At 44.0% G+C, this 23846-nt stretch overlaps 1 protein-coding gene across 1 annotated transcript in view; it reads left to right on the forward strand.

The window, feature by feature from the left end:
* Nucleotides 1-23846, forward strand: part of SCD5 (stearoyl-CoA desaturase 5) — a 173189-nt gene that overhangs the window by 110512 nt on the left and 38831 nt on the right. Inside the window, exon 3 of the mRNA XM_043906356.1 lies at nt 17844-18049. Within this exon, the coding sequence (XP_043762291.1) occupies nt 17844-18049 (206 nt within the window). The remainder of the gene's footprint in view (nt 1-17843; nt 18050-23846) is intronic.

Genomic DNA, 23846 nt, shown 5'->3' on the forward strand with positions numbered 1-23846 from the left:
ATTATTAATATATGTGAATTAATATCTACCATATTTCTGTTTGCTATTCATTGCCCTTGTTCTTTTGTTTCTTTCTTTTGTCTTCCAGTCATTTTTTTGTCTTCCCTGGTTTTATTTGAACATTTTACAGGATTCTATTTTCTTTCCTCTCTTGATATGTCGATTATACTCCTTTTCAAATTCTTTTAGTCGTTGCTCTAGAGTTTGCAAAATACATCTAAAGCTAATCCAAGTCCACTTTCAGATAACACTGTACCATTTCATGGTACTGTGCTAATATTCCCACTTCCTCTTTCTTGTTCCTTATGACATCACTATCATTCATTTCATACATCCATAAGCTATAATCACCAATTTTATTTTTGCTATTATTATTGCAAGTCAATTATTGTCTATTAGATCAATTAAGCATAATAAAATTTGAAGATTTTATTTTACCTTCATTTATTCATTCTCTAATATGCTTTCTTTGTGTAGATCTGAGTTTCCAACCTGGGCCATTTTCCTTCTCTGTAAAGAATTTCATTTCTTACCAGGCAGATCTACCAGTGAGAAATTTCTTCAATTTTTGTTTGTCTAAGAAAGTCTTTATTTCCCTTTCACTTTTGAAGAATAACTTTCTGAGTACAGAATTCAAATATGTGGACTTTTCTTTCAACATTTATAATAGTTTACTCCACTTTCTTCTTGCTGATATGTTTCTTAAGAGGAGCCTGGTATACCTGGTGTAATTCTTATCCTCACTTCTCTACAGGTAAGGTGGTTTTTTCCCTCACTCGGGTTTTTTTCAAGATTTTCGTTTTGTCTTTGATTTTTTTCCAGTTGAATATGATATGCTCAACAATAGATTTTTTGCTATTTATCCTGCTTAGTGCTTGCTCTCTGAAATTCCTAGATCAGTTGGTGTCTGTCTTTAATTTAGAAACATCTCTTTCAGCCATTATTACTTCAAATATTTCTACTGTTTGTTCCTTCTTCTCTCCTGCCCACCCTCTTTTGCTCTTTCCCACCTTCCCGCCTTCCCTCCTTTCTTTCCTTCCTTCTCCTTTTGGTATTCCCATTACAGACAACTTACACCGTTTATAATGGTCCCACAGTTCTCAGATGCTCTATTACATCTTTTCTCTTCTCATTTCAGTTTGGGGAGACTGCTGTTGATATGTCTTTAAGTTCAGTGATTCTCTCCTTAGCCATGCCCAGTCTAGTGATGAGCCAATCACAGATATTCTTCATTTGTTACAGTTTTTCTGACTTCTGTTGGTTTCTTCTTATTCTTTCTTAGACTTTCCATCTCTCTGCTTGTAATATCCGTATGTTCTTGCATGTGGTTCACTTTTTCTATTAGAGTCCTTAGCACATCAATTGTAATTATTTTAAATAGCCAGTCTGATAACTCCAACATCTCTCTCATATCTGAGTCTGGTTCTGATGCTTGCTTTTTCTTTTAAGATAGTATTTTTTGCTTTTTGACGTATTCTGTAATTTTTTGTGAAGAGCTGGACGTGATGTACTGGGTAACAGGAACTGGGGAAATAAGGTTTTAGTGTGAAGTTTTTTGTTTATCTGGCTAGGAATTAGGCTGTGTTACTGTGTGCTGCATCTGTAGTGTTGAAGCTAAAATTTCCTCTAGTGGCCTTCTTTTTGTCCCTGCGTTGCTGGGTTTTCCTAGAGACTTCTTAAACAGTAGTTAAGGCTTTCAGTTCTTTCAGCTGAATCCCCTGTTGTACAAAATCCTTTGAGGGAACACCTCCTCCATCCCATGATTAGGTCCCAGTCTTCCATTGACCTGGAGCTGAGTATTTCCCTCCCCCGCCCCCAGATTAGTCAGGTTTTGGTAAAATCCTGGTTGATTAAGCTCTGCTGAAATAATTTCTCTTAAGAACAGATCTTGCTAAGGGCAACAGAGAGCTCTGTCTTGTATTTCAAAATGTTTACTTTTCTCCTCCTGCTGGAAGAGCAAGGGGATTTTTCTTGGTTGATCATAGTGAGAACTTGGTAGGGCTCCTGGAGGGAAGATTCATGAAAGTGTGGGGGTGCCTGGACTGGACCCCCCATGAGCTTTTCACTCTCAAGCTCGCCCACACTAAACCTCCAGCAATTCGTCAATTACAGCTTAAAGTATTCCTGCCAGGCTGCTGCCAGCTGCAGGCTTTTCCTCCTGGCCTCTGCTCCTGCTAGTGGGTGATTCTGTCTGTCCATCTAGGCTGTGATTCTGTCTGTCTGTCTGTCTGTCTAGCTTTTGGTCCAGCAGTTTGCCCTGTGGCCTCAATTTTCTGGTAGATCTAAGAAGACTTGTTGATTTTCAGTTTACTGGGTTTTTTTCTTTCTTGTTACAAAAGATAAGAGTAAATAACTTCCAAGCCCTTTACATGTCAGACCAGAAAGTGGAAGTTGCAGTGTGATCCGTAAATACGGTCAAGTGAATCTCAGAGTCATGGGCCATGAACTTTGGCAATGATATAACCACAAAACAACAGCAGTTACTGAGCACTGACTACATACCAGCACTTCATTAAGTGTTTTAGTCATCTGACAATACCCGTACAAAGTAGATACTGTTCTTTTCCTCGTTTGATAGATGAAAACATTGAAAGAGGCTATGTAATCTGTCCAAGGACATAGAAATTTAAGCGACAGAAGGGGAATTCACGTGCAGGCACCTTGACTGTAGAGGTCACCCTCTCACTGCAGTGCCCTCATGCCTCTCCCAGCATTCACATGTCTATTTATCCTTCATTTGGCAGATGCTTGTGCCAAACGTCATTTCCAGCACTGGAGAAGAAGAGGCCAAGGTCTCTGTTCTCATGAACATGTATATTCCAGTGGGAGAGAAAGCAAATAAACAAGCAAGGAATAAACAGGCTTATTCAGAAAGAGATGAATTCTCTAGGCCAGAATTCTGGAGTGCCTTTCCCTTCTCCAGGGGATATTTCCATCCCAGGGATCGAACCCAGGTCTCCCACATTGCAGGCGGGTTCTTTACCAGCTGAGCCACAAGATAAGCCCAACGAGCAATGAATAAACAAGTTTATTTAGAAAGAGAGAAGAGCCGAAGAATTGAAACACAATGTATGATAAAGAATGCCAGGGAGGGTGACTCCTTTAGAGAGAATGGTGAGGGAGATTGTCACTTAGCGGGTGACATGAGAACTGAGACCTGAGGGAGGGAACAGGTAGGGGAAGAGCATTCCAGATAGAAGGAGTCAAAAGTGAGAACAAGTATGGTACGTTCAAGGAGGAGCCAGATGGCCCGTGTGACTGTTCCACGTGAGTGAGGGAGAAGGTGATCATAGGAGAGGCTAGAGAGGAGGGCTGGGCCACACCAGTGCAGGGCTCTGCCAGGAGTGGCAAGGAATTTGGATGTTATTCTAAAAGCCCTGGGGGCACTTCCCCATTGGTCCAGTAGCTGAGACTCTGTGCTTCCAATGCAGGGGGCATGGGTTCAATCCCTGGTTGGGGAACTTAGATGCTACATGCCATGTGACATAGCCAAAAAAAATTAAATAAAGCACCGGGAAGGCACTGCAAGCTTTTAGGCAGTGGAGCCACATGCCTCATGCGTTTTGATGACACATATGAGCCTCAGGCCGCCGTCATGGGACCCCAAAGAGGTTGTACCAGATTCAGGATCAGGGACCCACTCCTCCCATCCAAGTACTAACCAGGCCTGACCCTGCTTAGCTTCCAAGATCAGACGAGATCGGGCGCGTTCAGGGTGGTATGGCCGTAGACCGGGGACCCACTCCTGAGGCTGGGTCTCTCTGGGGTGTGCGTGTCGAGGAGGGAGACTGCATGTGAGGCAGTGCCCTCGAGGATGACTCGGGGTGTTAGCAGCAGCATGCAGTGACTGTTGGTTAGAAGGAGAAGAAAACCCCAGAGCATGCCACAGGCTCAAGAATCCTGAAGCTTACATGGCTCTTGGGTCCTGACTGTCAATGCCGAGCTCCTCTTTCAGGTTCTACCGCCTTCCCTACCAGCTACCTTAAGTTTCAGATACACAACCTGTCTTCCACATGGCAGAAACAGGTTCTCCTTCTTCTGTTGAGATGGGTGAATGTGGTTGGTTGTCCTCACACTGTGTCAATAGCCAGCGCAGAAGTGGTCCTGACCCCAGTGCCCAGAGAAGACTTCCTGGTGTGGTTTTAGATGACTCACATGCCTGCCTCACACCATCTCCTTCTTGGAGGGCATCTTGTCCTCCCAGTCACCTCTGGTGTCAAGTAGAAATAGGGCTTCCCGGGTGGCTCAGTGGTAAAGATTCTGCCTGCCAATGCAGGAACAGCAGGAGATGCGGGTTCAATCCCTGGGTCAGGAAGATCCCCTGGAGGAGGAAATGGCAATTGTCTCTGGTGATATGTGGATTCGTCAAAGCACTGTTATATACATGCTGCTTTGTGACTCCATCAGGATCAAGAGACACTCCAAGAGATGACGGGGAGGAGGTGGGAGGCAGAAAAGAGAAGAAATTCTTCCAGGGCTACTGCATGGGGCTCAGCATTTTCCTTCCTTCCTGGTAGGATAAACTACATATTTCCTGCCATGAAAAATCTACCATTTAAGGTAGAGATTAAGATGGCTCTGCCTGCCTAAGATGCTTCACCTCCTTCTTTGTTATGGATCTAGGTCAGTGGAAACAGGTTATGTGAGGGAAACCATCTCAAGGGAAGGAAAAGGTAATTGCCTGAGGTGGCCTGAGAAGAGAGAGAGTAACTGTAGACGGACATGCCAACCAATAAGACTAGTCTGGTCTCTTGTGTTATCCTTCCCAAATATAGCAGAGACTTTTTATAAAATCTTACCCTCTTTGTACTACAGATGTGTTCCTAAGCATTTCAAGGTGATTAAATTTTGTAAGCAAATAATGACAGACTTTCAAGGCATACAGAGAGTTTTTATTGAAAGAAACACTTGGTAAAGTTGAGGGTATCTTTGCAAACAAATAGCCACCAGATTTTTACTTACACCTGTGAATTTGGCTCCACATCTGCAATGAAAGATACTTTTAAGATGAACTTCACATGCAGTTCTGTCCATTTGCAATCTATCCTGAAACATATTTTCAAGCGAAATGTTTCTCTCTTCTTTTCACACCTAAGATGTTTAAAAGTGCAGAGACAGGGCATCTTAACAGTATTCTGTCCCTACCCTCTCTCCCCACCTCCACTCCCCCCTGCCAGTCTCTTCTGAAACCACAAAAGTTTGAAGCTGAGGGACATTAAAAACAGTCGTATCCCTTTCCTAACAACTGAAAAGTGCTGAGTCTCTCAGTTGTGTCCGACTCTTTGCAACCCTGTGGACGGTAGCCCGCCAGGCTCCTCCGTCCATGGGGATTCTCCAGGCAAGAATACTGGAGTGGGTTGCCATGTCCTTCTCCAACAACTGATAAACAAAGGGCCAAATATCATACTTATTTTTGTTTATAGTTTCCACACTGTCTCCAAAAAATGCTGGTGGGTGTTGAAGGAGGCTGTGTCATAGTGCAGTTCCTTGACAAGCCATTTCTTTCCGTACCTGCCACCAAGCCTTGGGGCTGAGCCAGCAGATTGTCACTGCTTATTCCTTATTCCTGCTCTCCTGCCAGACGCTCTTATGTTGCTGCTTTCTAGGTTTCCCAACCCACTGATTATTTTGCATTTTGGATGATTTCTCTCCCAGCTGCCTTCATTTGCATTTTGCCTAAATCAAATCTCATTGTGATCATTTCTTTTCCTATTTCTAACCTCTTTAGATCCATCTGTGTTATTTCTCGTTCCCTCAATGATGTCTGCAGCACCCTCTAATTTGGCACCAACCAAAAATGTTATTAAATGTGTACGGCTTGTTCCCAGTTATTAATGAAGATGCTAAATAAAGCTAGAGCTAACAGCTACTTTGGAGCCTTCCATTAGCTGCATCCCCCACCTGATCCCCATAGACTCTGAGCTGTTTTTCATCTCTGGTTCTTGTTTATTAAAGTTCAGGCTTTTCAATCATACTGTTCTAGTTCCTTCTAGTGCCAACCAGAGCTCTTGTTATAGGAATGTCTCAAGGATGCTGTTTTATATGCTTTATTAAGCTCCAGAGGTACAATAGCTACAGAAGTCATTGAGTCAAGAATTTTAATTAGCAGTAAAATTTATAGTTTCATATGCCGGAGGAAATTTTTTGCCTTTTAAAAGCTCTTTTGCAAGGCAAACACATTTGATTACCCTTTATCTTCTCCTATTTATTCTTTAGAGTTTTTTGTGTAAATCTGCTAGTTAATTCTCTTTGAATTTAAAGATGCATAAACCATTATGTGCTGATGCAGAACACAGACTATGAAAATGAAATGGCCCTTGTCATGAGAAACTTATGATCTGCTAGAGCAGGCTAGGTTCATGTATAATGAAGAAGGACTCTATCCAGATGATGTGGCATTAAGTTGCTTGAAAGCTTCAAACTGACTCTTAGGGCTGCAAAAATAGGAGTATGGGTTAGGGTATTAGGATAAAGCCTAATGCAGAAGGAAAGTTTTGAGCTGAAAACTCAAAAGGTGAAAAGGATTTGCAATGGCAAGGAAGAAGCAGGGGAAGATAGGGAAACATTTGAGCAACAATAGAGAGAGAAGGGCTTCTCAGGTGGCGCTAGTGGTAAAGAACCCAACTTTGAAAGGGAGACGTAAGAGAGGCAGATTTGATCCCTGGGTTGGGCTTCCCTTGTGGCTCAGCTGGTAAAGAATCGGCCTGCAATGTGGGAGACCTGGGTTCAATTCCTGGGTTTGGAAGATCCCCTGGAGAAGCTAAAGTCTACCCATTCCCGTATTCTGGCCTGGAGAATTCCATGGGCTTGTCCATGGGATGGCAAAGAGTCAGACACGACTGAGCGACTTTCACTTCACTCACTTTGGGAAGATCCCCTGGAGGAGGGCATGGCAACCCACTCCAGTATTCTTGCCTGGAAAAATCCCATGGACTGAGGAGCCTGGCAGGTTGCCAACCATAGAGTCACACAGAGTCAGACGTGACAGAAACGACTTAGCATAACACAGCACTGAGAGAGAAATGATTGTGATACACTGCGTCGAGTCCCTGAGTAGTAGAACATCCGTCTGATTGAAGAAAAATCTGGTGTGGCGCATTGCAGATGTATGGCATCTCTCACCAGACTGTATGGCATCTCTCACCAGATGTGTCTGAGGCATCTTAAAACCAACGTGCCTTGAATCAAAGCTGTTACTCCATTCTCTCCCCGAAACTACTCTCCTAGCTTTCCCCGTCAGAAATCTGGATGTCTTCCATGATTTCTCTAGCTCCCTAATCATCCCTCACCCTATATTTTAGCCCATCTCTTTAGGTTCTGCTGCACAGTTTTATCTTGTATCTGTGTGCTTCTCATGTTTGCCACTCTCTAGCTCAGCCTGGACTCCTGCAAAAACCCCACACACGTGTCTTCCTCCTCCAGCACTTGACCCCCTCCATACCGCAGCCACACAGAACTTACTGAAAATGAAACCACTCTCTAACAAGAAAAGAAAATCTTTGAGTGACTGAGCGGTGCCTTTGAAGTGAAATCCAACCTTGTTATCATGACATAGATAGCCTGGTGCAGTCAGGCTATTATACACCAATGTTTTTTCCACTCCACATGGGTGCACTTCAATATAATTCTAATACTAACCACTCGCGTTGGCTTCAGATACACAAGGAGAGACACCACTTTGCTGACAAAGGTCCATCTAGTCAAAGCTATGGTTTTTCCAGTAGTCATGTACGGATGTGAGAGTTGGACCTTAAAGAAGGCTGAGCACCAAAAAGTTGATGCTTTTGAACTGTGGTGTTGGAGAAGACTCTTGAGAGTCCCTTGAACAGCAAGGAGATCAAACCAGTCAACCCTAAAAAAATCAATCCTGAATATTCATTGGAAGGACTGATGCTGAAACTGAAGCTCCAATACTTTGGCTACCTGATGCAAAGAGCTGACTCATTGGAAGAGACCCTGATGCTGGGAAAGATTGAGGGCAGGAAAAGAAGGGGAGGGGGCAGAGGATGAGATGATTGGATGGCATCACTGACTCAATGGACATGAGTTTGAGCAAACTCAGGGAGATAGTGAAGGACAGGGAAGCCTGGTGTGCTGCAGTCCATGGGGTCACAAAGGGTCAGACTTAGTAACTTAAGTCAAAAAACAACACAAGGGAAAGCCCCAGTCTTCCATATGGGTGCTCCTACTTCATATGCCAGCCACAAGCAGGGGTCTCCAGACCCCTCATACCTACAGATTCAGGGCTTGCCACAATTCCCTCAGGTTTAATAATTTGCTAGAACAACTCACAGAACTAGAGAAAGGGCTATACTTACTCTTACAGTTTTGTTATAAAGGGTACAAATTAGAACCAACCCAGTGGAACAGACACGCAGTGGGAGGTCTGGGAGGATTCCTCATGCAGAGCTTCCTCACCTCTCCCCATGGAGTCAGGGACCTCACTTTGCCTGCCTATCCATGGGTTCACCAGCCGGGGAGTTCCTCTGAACCTCAGCATCAGAGCTTTTACTGGAGTTTCATTACAAAGGCTTGGTTGATTAAATCATTGGCCATGTTACCAAACTCTATCTCTGGTCCCCTTCTCCTCCCGAAGTGCCAGCACTCTAATCACATGCTTGATCTTTCTGGTGACCAGCCCCAATCCTAAAGCTATCCAGTGGTCCCTGCTGAGTCAACTAATTAATGCAGTAAAATCACTTCTATCGTTTAGGAAATTCCAACAGATTTTGAAGCTCTCTGCCAGGAACCACTGGGGACAGGTATATCTTTATTATATCGCAATACTTCTCAGATCTCATCTTGCACCTCCCTTGCACCCCACCCATCAGACATGCCGGTCTTCTCTTAACTCCTGGGCTGTGCCAACTCCTTTCCTCTCCCTGAGACAATTCCTTCTTCCCTGTTTCATTCCCGCCCTCTCCCCCAGCCTAAGAATATATGTCCAGTGCAATGGACATGAACTTGGGCAAACTTCGGGAGATGGTGAGGGACAGGGAGGCCTGGCCGGCTGCAGTCCATGGGGTTGCAAAGACTCGGACACCACTGGGCGACTGAACAACAAGATTATCTGATTAGAAAGCCTTTGCCTATCTCAATGTCGTCCTTTTATCTCCCCATACTTATCTGCTTCATGGGACTAATTCCAATCTGAAATGATTTGATTTATGTTTATGCCTCCATAAAATGTAAACTCCTTGATGACATAGCCTTGATTGTCTTGTTCCTTCTTTATCTTCTAGCACATACCAACATTCAGTAAATATTTGTCAAACTAAAGAAAGTGGGAAAGTGGGAAAGATAATAATCAGGCCAGTTGAAGTTATTTGATTGCTAAGAAGAAATGTTTAGGCTTGATGAGAAAAGTGATATGGTGAAGTTGTCAAATCAGAAGCAAGAGAGCGATAGATATTTGGGGAGAATGAGTATGTGAAGTGTGATCACACTTTATCAAATGTGTTGTGGAAGAGAAAGGACTAGAGGCAGGAGGCCCTTCCAGGAGTCCAGGTAAACTGATGGAAGTCTGAACAAGGGTGGTGGAGTAGGAATGGGGTGAAAGGGGGAAACTGAGGTTTTTAAGAGAGATGCCGTTGACATTTTTTCTTTGTAAGTTTAACTTTTTATTTTGAAATAATTTCAAACTGACAAAAAAGTTGCAAAAACGTTATGAAGGACTCCTGTGTACCCTTCACCCAGATTCACTCATTGTTAATATATTGCTTCATTTGCCTTATTATTCTCTTTCTTTCTTTGTATATGTGTAGAGTATGCATTCTTCTGTGTTATTTTTTTCATGAATCCTTTGCAAGTAAGCTGTCAACTTCATGCCTCTTCATCCCTAAATATTTCAGTGTGCATTTCCTAATGGGAAAGACATTTCACAGTAACACAATGCTTGTACCAACACCAGGGAAATTTAATGTTGATACAGTACTGTATCCAGGGTTCTAGCCCAGGAACCAGTTCAAGATCCTACATGACAGTGAGTTGACCTGTCCCTTTAGTCCCTTTCATTTGGAATAGTTCCTTGGTCTTTGAAGTTAGACATTTTTTGAAGTATGCAGACCAGTTATTTTGCAGAATACTGCTTATTTTTGGTTTGCTCAAGTTTTCTCATAACTTAACTCAGATTGGGCACTTGGGGCAGGAATGCTACATTAATGATCTTGTGTTCTAGCATCAGACAAGAGGCCCATGATATCACTGTGTCATAATATTGGTGGTATGAACATAAATTGCTTAGCTAAGGTAGTGTCCACCCTGTTTCTTTATGGTAAGATTACTATGTTTCCATTGGTAATTAATGGGTAATTTATGCTGAGATCCTATGAGCCGATGTATTATGTTTTTTATTTTAATCAACCTTTTGATTTTAGTAATTTTAGCACACCTTGGTGAGTCTTGCCTGAATCGGTTATTGCCAAGGCACCTGCAAAATGGTGATTTTTCCATCTCCATTATTTCTTCTACACTTGTTGGTTGACATTTTACTTCTTATTTATTTATTGTGGGTTCATGGGTTCTTATTTTATTAATCCATTCCTGTTAGTATGCATCTTAATGCACCCACATTATTCATCAGAGTACCCCAGTTTGTTCAGTGGGAGCACTGCAGGTGGACTCCTGTGTCCTTCTGACAGGTCCCCGTCCTATTTTGGAGCAATCCCTTACTTTCTGGCATCACAAAATATGCCAGGTTCCTTTTGTGCTTTTCCTGCCTTTGTCCTGGCACCAGCCATTCCACTGAAGAGTTCTGATTCGTTTTTAGTGGGGAATGGTATTTAAAAACCAAGATCTGGGAGTGAGGTGTGTCTGTGGTGACTGGACTGTCATTGTCCTCCAGGTCCTTTCTTCCCTGAAATTTTGACTCATCGACTGAGAGAGATCTAGGTTAGGAGACTAAACAATGGTCACCTCACAGACCAAAATCATCCAAAACCCAAACTGGAAAGATTCACAGAAGGCAAACTAGTCTACCAAGGTGCTGGTGCTAAGTCTGACTCTTTGCGACTGCATGGATTGTAGCCTGCCAGGTTTCTCTGTCCATGGGATTCTCAAGAATACCGGAGTGGGTTGCCATGCCCTCCTCCAGGGGATCTTCCCAACCCAGGGATCGAACCCACATCTCTTATGTCTCCTTGTTGGCAGGTGAGTTCTTTACCATTGAGCTACCGGAGAAGTCTACCAAGAGGACTACCCAAGCCATCTTAAAAATGTGTCTTAAAAATATGTCTTACACAAACATATTCTTTGTGTAAGAATTTAAATACTGGAGGAATAAAAGAAAACATGAGTCACCCCTGCTGTCTTTAAGTTTTGTCAGCAAACACTGTTTAAATACTAAAACTGGTTTTTCAATGTTTAACTGGCTCCTAAAACTTCCCCAGGCTTAGCACCGCATGAGGGCCAGACAGCAGGTGGGGACTTGTTCTGTCGAAGCTGCAATTTGCCAGGTGGTGAAGGCTGATGCCAGGCCTTCTTGGGGACTTTCTAGGCCCTTCTTACAGATTGTCAGTGTTATCTGGAGGGAAATCAATACTGACCCAGTATCAACTGTGGGGAAAGCACCGAACGTTCTTCACTGTTTGAATAGCGCAGTGTTGTCATCTGAACTGGGGAAGATGAGGTTCAGACTTGGAGACTGAGATAAAGTCTGTTTCGAATGAGACTTCGGGTCCCTAAAGACTGGAGGCCCCAGCGTCTTTCCCTCTTTGACCCGCTTGATAAAACGACTCTTTTCTCAGACAGGATGCCATTACTCACAAAGGACTCATACACATACACACACTCTACTCTAAAACTTGCCTGTTCAAAGCTGACATGTTGGTCCTACTTTCTTTTTCACTGCTGACTGGAAACGAAGGTGTATTATGAATACAAGTGGCATTACCTGGGGGAGTGTTTTGAGACCACCTGGTAAACTTTCCCTTTTGGAATTTTAAGCAGCCACACAATTGAATTAGGGGACAGAACAGCCACATGGGTGTCTGATCAGAAGCAAGCATCTGTTTGCAGTTACTCTAGGGGAAAGGCAGCCAGTGATGCCAGTCTCGACAGGGAACTCTGCTCAATGTTACGTGGCATCCTGGAGGGTGGGGGTGGTGGAGTTTGGGGGAGAATGGATGCGTGTATGTGTTTGGCTAAGTCCCTTTGCTGTCCGCCTGAAACCATCACACTGTTAATTGGCTGTACTCCAATACGAAATGAAAAGTTAAAAAAATGATTCCGGTCTTAGATCTGTTGACTGGGACAAGCTAAATGCTCTTCACACTTGGCCTTCATCTTACTCCCAGAGCAAATGAGGTGGGCCTTAAAAGACAGGTTCCCCTACTGCCATTTAGAGGATTAGACTCAAGAATTTATTTTCAGTATAAAAGGAGGTTGGGAGAAAAGCAGTTCTGATAGAGCAGATTCTTTCTAATCTGCTTCAGTGAAGCTTTTGAGATTGATTACCTTTACTCGAGTCCCAGAGAACACGCAAAGGCTGAGCTTATGGAGAAATATCACCACAGGATCAATTTCAGTTTCTACAGTCTCAGCAGGGACCTGGTTAGGGATATTATCTATGATGGAGAGTGAAGTAATAAAGGTACGGGACCCAGGGTGGGTTTCAGCGAGGGCACTGTCAGTATACTTGAGTTGGGACTGGCTTATTAGTGCTCATAAGAACAGAGATCGAAGAAGGGTGATATAAAGATGTTTCACTGACTGCCTTACTAGATGAATATTACTGCTTCATCATTTTTTCCTAACATGGGGCTGGTGGCAGAAGGTGATTGTTTTGATTCCGGCATGCAGAAACTTAAAAATAATTTGTTACCCTCATATTACAGAAGAAAAACCTGATTATTTATAAAAATGTAGAAAATACAACAAACAAAGAAAAAAGTTAAAAGTCACCCACTGCCCCCGCTTCCTAGGGAGAACAGCTATAAACAGGATGACACATATGTAAACATTTTTCTATGCTTAAATACATATTTTTATTAAGAATCCATTCATTCCTGTGTTCATGCTTATTTGTGTCTGACTCTTTGTGACCCTATGGACTGTAGCCCACCAGGCTCCTCTGTTCGTGGGATTCTCTAGTCAAGAACACTGGAGTGGGTCACCATTTCCTCCTCCAGGGTATCTTCCTGACCGGGGGGCCAAACCTGTGTCTCCTGTGTCTCCTGCATTGGTAGGCAGATTCTTTACCTGTGAGCCACCAGGGAAGTCCAGTGCATTCGTTAATCTATCTCTTATTTTCTTTCTATCTCACCTGTCCATGTCAATACTACAGTATACATTTTTTGTCAGTTTTTTAAAAAGATTCTTTTGGTGTGGACCATTTTTTAAAGTCTCTATTGAATTTGTTACAATATTGCTACTATTTTATGTTTTGGTTTTTATTTTTGGCCCCGAGGCATGGGGGTTCTTAGTTCACCTGCCAGGGATCAAACCCATACCCCCTGCATTAGAAGTCTTAACCACTGGACCACCAGGGAAGTCCCTTTTTGCTAGTTTTGAAATACAAAACCAACAGATGCTCTTGTTAGAAATTTCTGAGTATAGAATAAAAAGTATTTCTCCTATCTTCCAGTCTTCCTTCCTTGACATAATCCTAAGACTGTGTACTTCATGCTTCTCTCCAGAAAATTTCTATGGACACACACACACGCACACAAATATTATTCAATTAATGAATGTATCACAAGGTAGTAAGTAAAACTCTGTTTTGTGGAAAATCAGGGTTTTTCCAAGTTCGGTGAACATCTTTGTGATTAAGCATTTGCACACAGCCATGCTTGTTTCCCTAAGATAAACTCCAGAAAACAAATTGCACTACTTTAGCACGTCTGATACATGCAGTGCATTCACCGTTCACATGATTTATGCCACTTTCTCACTGTCATCCATAAGCAACTTTGACTTTTTAAAAATCTTTAAAAGTATAACACATATAGAAAAGTGTCAAAGTCATGGGTTAAGCCTGCCCTGTCCAATATGGTAACCACCAGCCACACGTGGCAGCTGAAGTGTGTGACACTAGAAATGTGGATGGTCCAAATTGAGGTGTGCTGGAAGTGTAAAGTACCCAGTTTCAAAAGAACTGGTCCAGAAAAAAGTCCTGTGAAATATTTCATTAATGATTTTATGCTAATAATATATTGAATGACATGTAGTCATGATGTAGTCTGTTTAGTAAAAATATATGAGTAAACCTTACTTCATTTGTCTAATTTCACTTTTTTAGTGTAGTTACTAGGGAAATTCAAGTCACATGTGTGGCTTGCACTGTATTTGTTGTGGACAGCAGAAAGTAGGGCACCGTACGGATCCTTAGATAATAAACCTGCCACAGAGGGATGCACTCCTGATAAGCTCTCTTCCTCTCCTGCTCCTACCCCACATCCACCTGTGCCTCAGTTATAGCCAGCACTCTTAGAACTAATGTAGCCCCCTTCACCACCAAAAATCCTCTATCAGGTTCAGTTCAGTCGCTCAGTCGTGTCCGACTCTTTGCAACCCCATGGACTGCAGCAGGCCAGGCTTCCTTGTCCATCACCAACTCTCAGAGCTTGCTCAAACTCATGTCCATAGAGTCGGTGATGCCATCCAACTATCCCATCCTCTGTCATCCCCTTCTCCTCCTGCCTTCACTCTTTCCCTCTGTCAGGAATGATCAGTAAACATGTGGTGAGTGCCCACTTTTGAAGATAATGGGGTATTAGGACTGTAATCTACCAAAACCGACTGGGAAGTACAAGCTGTAAGTTGCATCATTTGTTAATTGATTGGTGAGAAAGGTATTTAGACTTCAGGAATTGCTGCTGGATTCAACATCATGCTTCTGCTAAAATGTCCACACAGAGCATGTGCAGACGGAATATGCAGACTTGATGGACAGTTCATCGATGGAAGACCGCCATCTCTTATCAGCCCTCAGCTTTCACTTCCTCACTTATTGATTGTACCAAACAAACCCTTGCTGCACACACCTTTTCATCAAACACGAATGCTGTTCCCACGTTGGCTTCCACACCCTACCACTTCAGGGTGGAAACAAAATGCAGAAAAGTAGGAAGAAAAAGCCCTAGGGATTAGCGTGTGACTCTTGCTTCCTTTCTGCCCTATTGTTGGCTTATGTCTTGTTCTTTGAGTCACTCTTTCATTGGACTCAATTTTAGAGTAAAAAATAAATAAAAGATTTTTCAAAGTACATCATAAAGTATTTGGGCTCGATTGTATGCTCAATTATTTGGAATGTGGCCAAAATCCTTGCTTCATTCCATTGCTTCACTCAGAGTAGCTTCTGTAGGGAAGGTCTCCAGGTGAGAGGAATTAAAAAAAATCTCTGTTCCAACTTGTCCTCATTATCACTCTTTTGTTGTTGTTATATCTTGCTTAATTTTATGAGAATAATGTTTCTAGCCCTTTGGAGCCCTCCACTTAGTTTTTGTAAAATTACATTGTAATAAATTCAAGAGTCAACATAACCTTTTAACAAGAAAAATGAGACTTAGCTTTCAAAGATTCCCTCTCCCCTGAACTTGAAGGATAAGGGAAAGATCTTGTTGAATGAGTGTGAACTAAGAACCGAAAGAGCTCCATCTTTGTTCCGTGATTGGTTTGACTTACTAGATGAACTTGAATACATATCTTCTAAGCCTTAATTTCGTGAACTGGGGACAGAGTGTTGCCCCTCCTTCCTATATTCAGATGGGTTTGCAATAAAAGCAATAAATTGGATGAAAAAGTAATAAATTATTCCCCAGGCTGCAGTCATCTTGACATTTGCAATTCCTTCCTGACTCCAGATTCTGTGATTATAAATAATGAATGCTTTCACTCTTTCCAGCCACTGTGTTTCAAAACACTGGTAAAATTTAAAGACCTCTTTCTTATCACAGTAAGCCAAGCTATAATTTTCACCTTACACAGACTTCTAAGCACCTTTTTTCCCTCTTTGTATTCAAAGCTGAGCATATACTTCTTAAGGTCTTTCTACTTTCCCTGTTTGTCCCATTACCCAAGTGTTAAGCAAATTTTTAGTTATAAGATAAACAAGATCAAATCACCTTCCAACAGCACTGGGTGAGCCAGACACACACACAAACATACACAAAACTCCATAAATACTTTTCTGATTAAAAGAACTGTTAAAACTTTGAGAATAAAGCAATTCTCTCTTATCATCATTAGGAAGAAGCCAATATCTGTGAAATGACAGATTCCTAATGAAAGCATGACTCAGTACTGAATAATACAGTATAAAACATTATTATCTCTTTTTAAAGGGCTTATACACTATATACATTTGTTTTTATTTTCAGATTACAGTTGACCCCTGAATAACTCGGAGGTTAATCCACCTATAATTTTTCTTTGAATTTTCCTATCTGTGGTTCCTTTACATCCTCAGAGTCACCCAACCTCAAACCATGAAGTGCTATAGCATTTCCTATTGAAAGATATCTGTGTAGAAGTGGACCTGTGCAGTTCAAACACATGTTGTTCAAGGGTCAGCTGCGATTTTCCTATCAAAAATGCTACTTCCCGACTTAATTTGCCATTCTCAACGTTTTGAAAGCATTATCAAATAAGAGCAAAACAGAGTATAAACTGAAAAAAATCTATAGATCTCTCTGGCCCATGGCTATAGCTAAGGTTTCATTAACAGTTTGAACTGAAATACTTCCTCGGATAGCTCACCGAGGACCTCCAGACCCTGACACTGTCTCCCGTCATGAGGTCAACAGCTGATCGCCCATGTGTGCCCAAGCCACGCCTCCATCTGTGGGTTTGGCAGAACCTGCTGGACTCCGACGTGTCTGCTTCTTTGGGCACCAGAATCTCTTATGGGATTCCAGTGAGTGCCGCCTGCCTCTCCACCTGGGATGCTGCCAAGCAGACCAGATTCCTCAAAGAGCCAAGTCCCCTCCCTTCCTGTCTGTGACACACTATTAGAGCAGTCCTCAGACAATATTATTTGTGCTTTGGCATTTTGCAGAGATTTGGTGAAGTAGCTGTTTGGGTTTTTCTTTACTGACTTTCTATTCTCTGGTGTGTTGGACAGGAAGCCCATTGAGGAGAAGGAGGACGGACAGAGAGAGTCAGGTCAACAGCTAACCCCCTTCTATACTCAGGGTTGCCCCTCTCCTTGAGGATGAATGTCTCTTTTCTGGACATGAATGATCTCCCAGTGGGCTTCAGTAGTCCCCACCAGAACTTGCTTCTGACTTCCTTACTAGTTCACTCAACAAGCCGGAACCTCCTACAGTGGGCACACCCTAATTCCCTGGTGGCTCAGTCAGTAAAGAATCGACCTGCAATGCAGGAGACCTGGGTTCAATCCCTGGATGGGGAAGATCCCCTGGAGGAGGGCATGGCAACCCACTCCAGTATTCTTGCCTGGGGAATCCCATAGACAGAGAAGTCTGGCAGGCTGCTGTCCGTAAGGTCTCACAGAGTTAAATATGACTGAAGTGACTTAGCACACACACAAGGACAAGCTAAGATGCCTACTAAGTGAGAATCCCCTGCACAGAGGAGTCTGTGCTGCAGTCCGTAGGGTTACATAGAGTTGAACATGACTGAAACGACTTAGCACACACGCAAGGACAAGCTAAGATGCCTACTAAGTGAGGATGTATTTTTGTTTGGATGAAAACCATCCCAGACCAACCCCCGGGGACTGAACTTGAGGTTGAGAGACTGTGAGTTGAGGATGGGCGCAAGTCTGCCAGTGGTGAGGATGGAAGTGGGGGTGGGAGTAGGCAGCGGGGTGGGGGAAATTGGGGAACTTTCAGGAAACGCCGGGGTGCTTGATCCCTTCACTCAGGTCTGCATTCTCCCTGCAGAACGACATCTTTGAGTGGTCGAGGGACCACCGAGTTCATCACAAGTACTCGGAGACGGACGCTGACCCGCACAATGCCCGCCGGGGCTTCTTCTTCTCCCACATCGGCTGGCTGTTTGTCCGCAAGCATCGGGACGTCATTGAGAAGGGGAGGAAGCTTGACGTCACCGACTTGCTGGCTGACCCTGTGGTCCGGTTCCAGAGAAAGTAAGTGAGCATTCACCATCGATATCCCTGAGGGACAGGACCCAGAGACAGAGCCCAGTGGGGTGTAATAATATCCCCAGGCAGTTCCCCTGCAGATTGGATCTTCTTGTTAGGGTCGCTCTCTGTGGATTCATTCCCTTTTGATCATGATGTTTTTCCCCTGCTCACACATTTGTTTTGAATTTGACCTTGATTTTGAAATGGAGTTCCTGTAAGCTCACTTGTCATTTCTTTCCGACCCATCTGCGTGGCTGATTTCATGGAATGTCTCTGTTGTTTTCCTCACTTGCTCGTCCGAGCTTCCCTGGGCTGGCGAGGAGGGCAGAGAGGATTTGCTTTATTTTAGTGACATGCTGGACTCCAGTGGGACTGGCCTCCCTCTCCGTCCCCTGCTCTATTCTCCCGGAATCCTCTCCTAGTGAAGTCTCCCCTCCCCCACTCCTGGAACTGTTAACGCCAGAAGGTTTCTGTGCAGAGAAAACATGACCGGGTAACAAAGAGCCTCAAAATGCTTGTGTGCGTGCATGGTGTCAGCTGAGCGGTTTCAGCCCGTCAGCATTTACAGGGTGAATCTTCTTTCAACAACCCCCCCAGTGACAGCCTGCCTGTCACTGTGCTGCAAGTGGGGAGCATCCAAGGTTCACATTTCCACTAGGAAGCCGGCTTGGGCTGCATCCCTGTTGCTCTAGATCTGCAGAGTTGGCCGCAATGTGTTAGTCTTAGTCGCTCAGTCATGTCTCACTCTTTGCGACCCTGTGGACTGTAGCCCACCAGGCACTTCTGTCCATGGGATACTCCAGGCAAGAATACTAGAGTGGGTTGCCATTGCCCTCTCCAGGGGATCTATCCGACCCAGAGATCAAACCCAGGCCTCCGGCATTGCAGGCAGATTCTTTACCATCTGAGCCACCAGGGAAACTCATGTTGGTTTAGATCAGCAGAATTGGCCACAATGAGAGCACTTATAAATAGGTTCCTTGCCCCCCAAACAATGGATTTATGTGCAAAGAGAGATGACTTGAGTATGGCATTCTAGTGAGGGTCTTGAGATGGTATGGTGGACAAGTGGTCCCTGGAGACCATCTCCACTGACAGGCAGGAATCATTTGAAGCATTCTCTCAAACAGAATCTCCTGATAATGGAAATGGAGTCTGTACCTTTGATGCAAAGTTCCTTGCATGAGAGGAAGTATGGCTTAGAAATGTGCCCCTTTGATCCTTAGCCTCAATTCTCACGTCGAAGATGGTGGTGAGAAAAGGGAGGGTGGAAGAGACAGATTGCACAGACCTGCACTTGAGCACCTCCACATCCTTGCAAAAGAGCTGACTGCTCTCAGGGCTCATCTGTGGCTGTAGGATGGGGGTAACAGTAGTACCTGTCTCTTACAGTTTTTGTGAGGACATAATGAAAACAAAAAGGATGGGAAATGCCTGGCACACAATGATAGATTCATGATGACTCATGTCCTAGGCAGGAGCTACTCCAGTCCATCCTCTTCTTCCACGGCCTTAGTTCCCCAACCAGGGATCAAACCCGTGTCCCCTGCATTGGAAGGCTAATTCTTAATCACAGGACCGCCAGGGAAGTCCGCTAACCTCTGCTTCTGTTGGCTTCACCTCTGGGTCTTCTTTGTCTCCTCCAGACAGTTCTTTCAGGTGGACGCAACCAGTATCAATAGCCAAAAGTTTTATAGCAGAAAATAATAAGATGCTTTCAATTAAATGACTTCTTGATTCTGATTTTTTAACCTGAGAGTAAAATAGGAAAACCTGCAGAATTCAGAGAAGTAGAAAGAAAATCACCTACAGTTCTAACACATAAACACAACCACAGTTTAGATTCTATAATATCTTCTACATTTATGCTTACATTTGACATATTTTTACATGGTGAAAGTCATACTGCTTATGTAATTTTATGTCTTGCCTTTTAACTTCAGATTACGTTGTAGACACCATTATCAAAGGCTGCACGGGTTCACTGTTTGAGTGTCAGAGTTTATTTAACCATCACTCCACGACAGGAAATGTATGTCGTTTCTAATTTTGTGATATAAATGATGTTGCTATACAATTAGTAATGCTTTGGGACAATCAGACCTGAGAGTAATTTGAAGAGCTCAGATGAGAAGGCAGAGGATCTTCTATTTTATTCATGAGAAGTGAGCCGAGTATAATAGTGTGGTTTCTCTGACCATAAAAATGGAAAATTTTTTTCAAGTTTTCTCTTTTAAACAATGTGGTAATCTGATTCATTAGGTGTATACTCATGGTACATATGTCCAAAGACTATCTCTAAAGGCAGGCAGAAGAACAAAGACTATTTCAGCATATTTCCTGAATAGATGTCTGAGAACATCTTTCATCACCAGTTCAGTGACTGAAGAACTGTAGTATCAGAAACCATTCATTCACAGTATCATTTCATATATCATTGAGCTCCTGCTGGAAGTCAGAGCTGAGGATATAGTCTGAAAGATTGGTCTCAGTTTCCCCAGAATTTGCAGACTAACAGGGAACCCACAAACTAACTTACAGATAATTATACTCTAGAAGGAGGAGAACGATATATAATAGAGTAGAGTAAGGAACCATGGGAACACAGAGAGGGGTCTCCTAGCCCACCCTGCAGGCTAGAAGGAAGTAACTCCCAAGCCAAGACCTGAAGGATGAGAAGTTAGATAAGGATGGGGGCAAGAATATTTATTATGTCTGTCACTTCATAGAAGTCTATAGAGCCCTTGAGTTTTAGAGCCTTTTACAAATCAGTTAACCCCTGCCTTCCATTTTTCCTATGAGAAAACGAATAAACAAAATGTAAATAGAAAGTTGGGAATAGAAGTACTGTCAGTCTGTTTGCACTACTATAACAAAAAATACTGACGACCAGGTGGCTTACACAACAGACATTTATTTCTCACAGTTTTGGAGGCTGGGAAGCCCAAGATCAAGGCACCAGAAGATTTGGTGTCCGGTGAGAGCCTGCTTCCTGGTTCCTAGATAGTTGTTGTCTTGTGTCCTCATAGGGCAGAAGGGGCAAGAGAGCTCTCTGGGGTCTCTCTCATAAGAGCCCTAATTCTGTCCATGAGGGCTTCACTTTTATGACTTATTCACCTCCCGAAGCCCGTCATTGCCTTGAGGATTCGATTTCAACATATGAAGTTCGTTGTTCAGTCGTATCCAACTCTTTGTGACCCCATGGATTGCAGCCCGCCAGGCTCCTCTGTCCATGGGATTCTCCAGGCAAGAGTACTGGAGTGCGTTGCCATGCCCTCCTCCAGGGCATCTTCCTGACCCAGAGATTGAACCTGCATCTCCCGCAGCACCTGCATTGCAAGCAGGCTTTTTACCACTGAGCCGCCAGGGAAGCCCTAAGATCCGATGCAGCCCCATAAATAAATAAATGATAATAATAAAAGAATCACTGAACTACAGCAAGAGAGCTACATTCATGAGGCCAGCTTTACCAGTCCTGTCATTCAGGCCCCATAGAGGACGTAGGTTCCTTAAGGAATGAGTCCTTGCTCATGGGGGTGGGAGCTGGAGCAGTGGGTCCCATCACGGGTGGCACGGCCATATCGGGTCCCAGACCTTGCTGTTCTGTGCCAAGTGGGAGGGGCATCTTGAAAAACAGAAGAAGATGCTCACTCGTAGCCCAGTCTTGTGCCATGTCAGCAGCACTCCTTAGAGAGTCCCTCTCCTGGACAGAATTCCCATCCCCTCTGGGGTCCTCTGAGGGCAACAGTCCTTGTTCCAGTTTTAGTGGCCGGGATTTGCCACTGATTCCACTGCCTCCTGGAGAGCAATATTTGTGCAAAGTGACCTAGCTAAACACTTGGAGAGTTTTCTCAAACAGGCAAATGTGTAAATGACAGAGACGCAGGGTTTAGAGACTCCTCCTTCACTCAGAAGGTTTCCCAGGTGGCACAATAGTAAAGAATCCAGCTGTCGAGCAGGAGACTCGTATTCAATCTCTGGGTTGGAAAGATTCCCTGGAGGAGAAAATGGCAACCCACTCCTTATTCTTGCCTGGAGAATCCCATGGACAGAGGAGCCTGGTGGGCTACAGTCCATGGGGTCCCAAAGACTGAGATATGATTTTAGCAACTGAGCAGACACACACCTTCAATCAGAACACGAGCACTGATAATTTTTGTTTTATTTTATTTATTTTTTTGGCCACTGTGTGCAGCATGTGGGATCTTAGTTCCCCACCAGGGATTGAACCAATACCTCCTGCAGTGGAAGTGTGGACCACCAGGGAAGTCCCCTAGCACTAATATTACAGTTGATGGAGCCACTGTGCTTGATCATCCTAATGACAACCCATCAAAAGAAAAGCTTGCCTGAGAGCCAAGCATGCTCAGCTTTCCATTATACAGTCTAATAAAAGAGAGAAAATAGAGGCCTTAAGGGTAATAGGGCTTCCCTTGTGACTCAGCTGGTAAAGAATCTGCCTGCAATGTGGGAGACCTGGGTTCCATCCCTGGGTTGGGAAAATCCCCTGGAGAAGGGAGAGGCTACCCACTCCAGTATTCTTACCTGGAGAATTCCATGCACTCTATAGTCCATGGGGTCACAAAGAGTCAGACACGACTGAGCAAATTTCACTTAAGGGTAATCGGAAAGTGGCACAGTTGTTTTAGTTCCAAACTTTTCCTCTAAGAGGTCATTCTACCAAGGTGATTACAAGCAGGTAGCTGGACAACTTCAGGTTTCGCTCTGTTGTCAAGTTGTGAACGCTGAAAGGGCAGGCATTAGGAGATGAGAGGGTGAGAAGCCCGTGGTATCACATTTAGATCATGGTGGTTCGGGTCCCTGCCTGGCTCCTGTGCCTTCAAGAGCTGTGTTTGTCCTCGCAGGGCAAGAAGATCACAGAGCACAAGGGTTTGCCACCTGGAACCTCCTTCCACTTCTAGACCTTGCCTCAGGGTCCTAGGATCCTGGAATTCCCTGCCCAAGTGTCTCTGAGCTCACTTTCAGAGTCTGCACCAGCCTCTTCTAGGCTCTGTCCTCCTGAAGGGAAGTGTGTGCGCCCTAGACCCAGAGTGGCCGAGGGACCGTGTTGGCCTGGGGAGGAACCTAGACGCTTGGGCCTGGATTTCCACACAAAGAAGACAGGCGTGGGAAGAGAAGGGGTTCAGCCACAGCTAAGGGCCCCCACCTCTTCTCTTGGCCTGGACCCTGAAAATGTTGGGGGTGAGCCTAGAAAAAGGGCTACTCATCAGGTTGACAGTGGGTCTATCAGGTGGGAATTGTGTTTGTCTTAAGATAGAAGTTCGTTTCTCTCACATATGGAAGAATTGTACAGGTCCAGGTTATGGCAGCCATACAGGGCCAGGAGAGGACTGGATTCTTTCATCTTTCTGCTCCGTCCTTAGCTGTGACTTCCCATGTTTCATTCTGTGGTCCAGGGTTACCACTGGAGTTCCACCCAAAGGAAGGTGGGGTGGGGATGGGATTGTGCTATGTTTACCCCTCAGTCATGTCTGACTCTCTGTGGCCCCATGCACTGTAGCCCATCAGGCTTCTCCATCCGTGGGATTATCCAGGCAAGAATACTGGAGTGGGTTGCCATTTCCTCCTCCAGGAGATCTTTCCAACCCAGGGATTGAACCAGTGTCTCTTGTAGTCTCCTGCATTGGCAGGAGGGTTCTTTATCATTGAGCCACCTGGGAAGCCCTTAGAAGAGATGAAAATGTGTAAATCTTGCCATTTCAGGAAGAAAGGCATTTGAATCTTTTTGAGGTTGATTTCACTTCAATTTGTCTCCTAATTTGTTATCATTTGTCTTTTT

The sequence above is a fragment of the Cervus elaphus genome, chromosome 6, assembly GCF_910594005.1.
Source record: "Cervus elaphus chromosome 6, mCerEla1.1, whole genome shotgun sequence".
Lineage (NCBI taxonomy): Eukaryota > Metazoa > Chordata > Mammalia > Artiodactyla > Cervidae > Cervus > Cervus elaphus.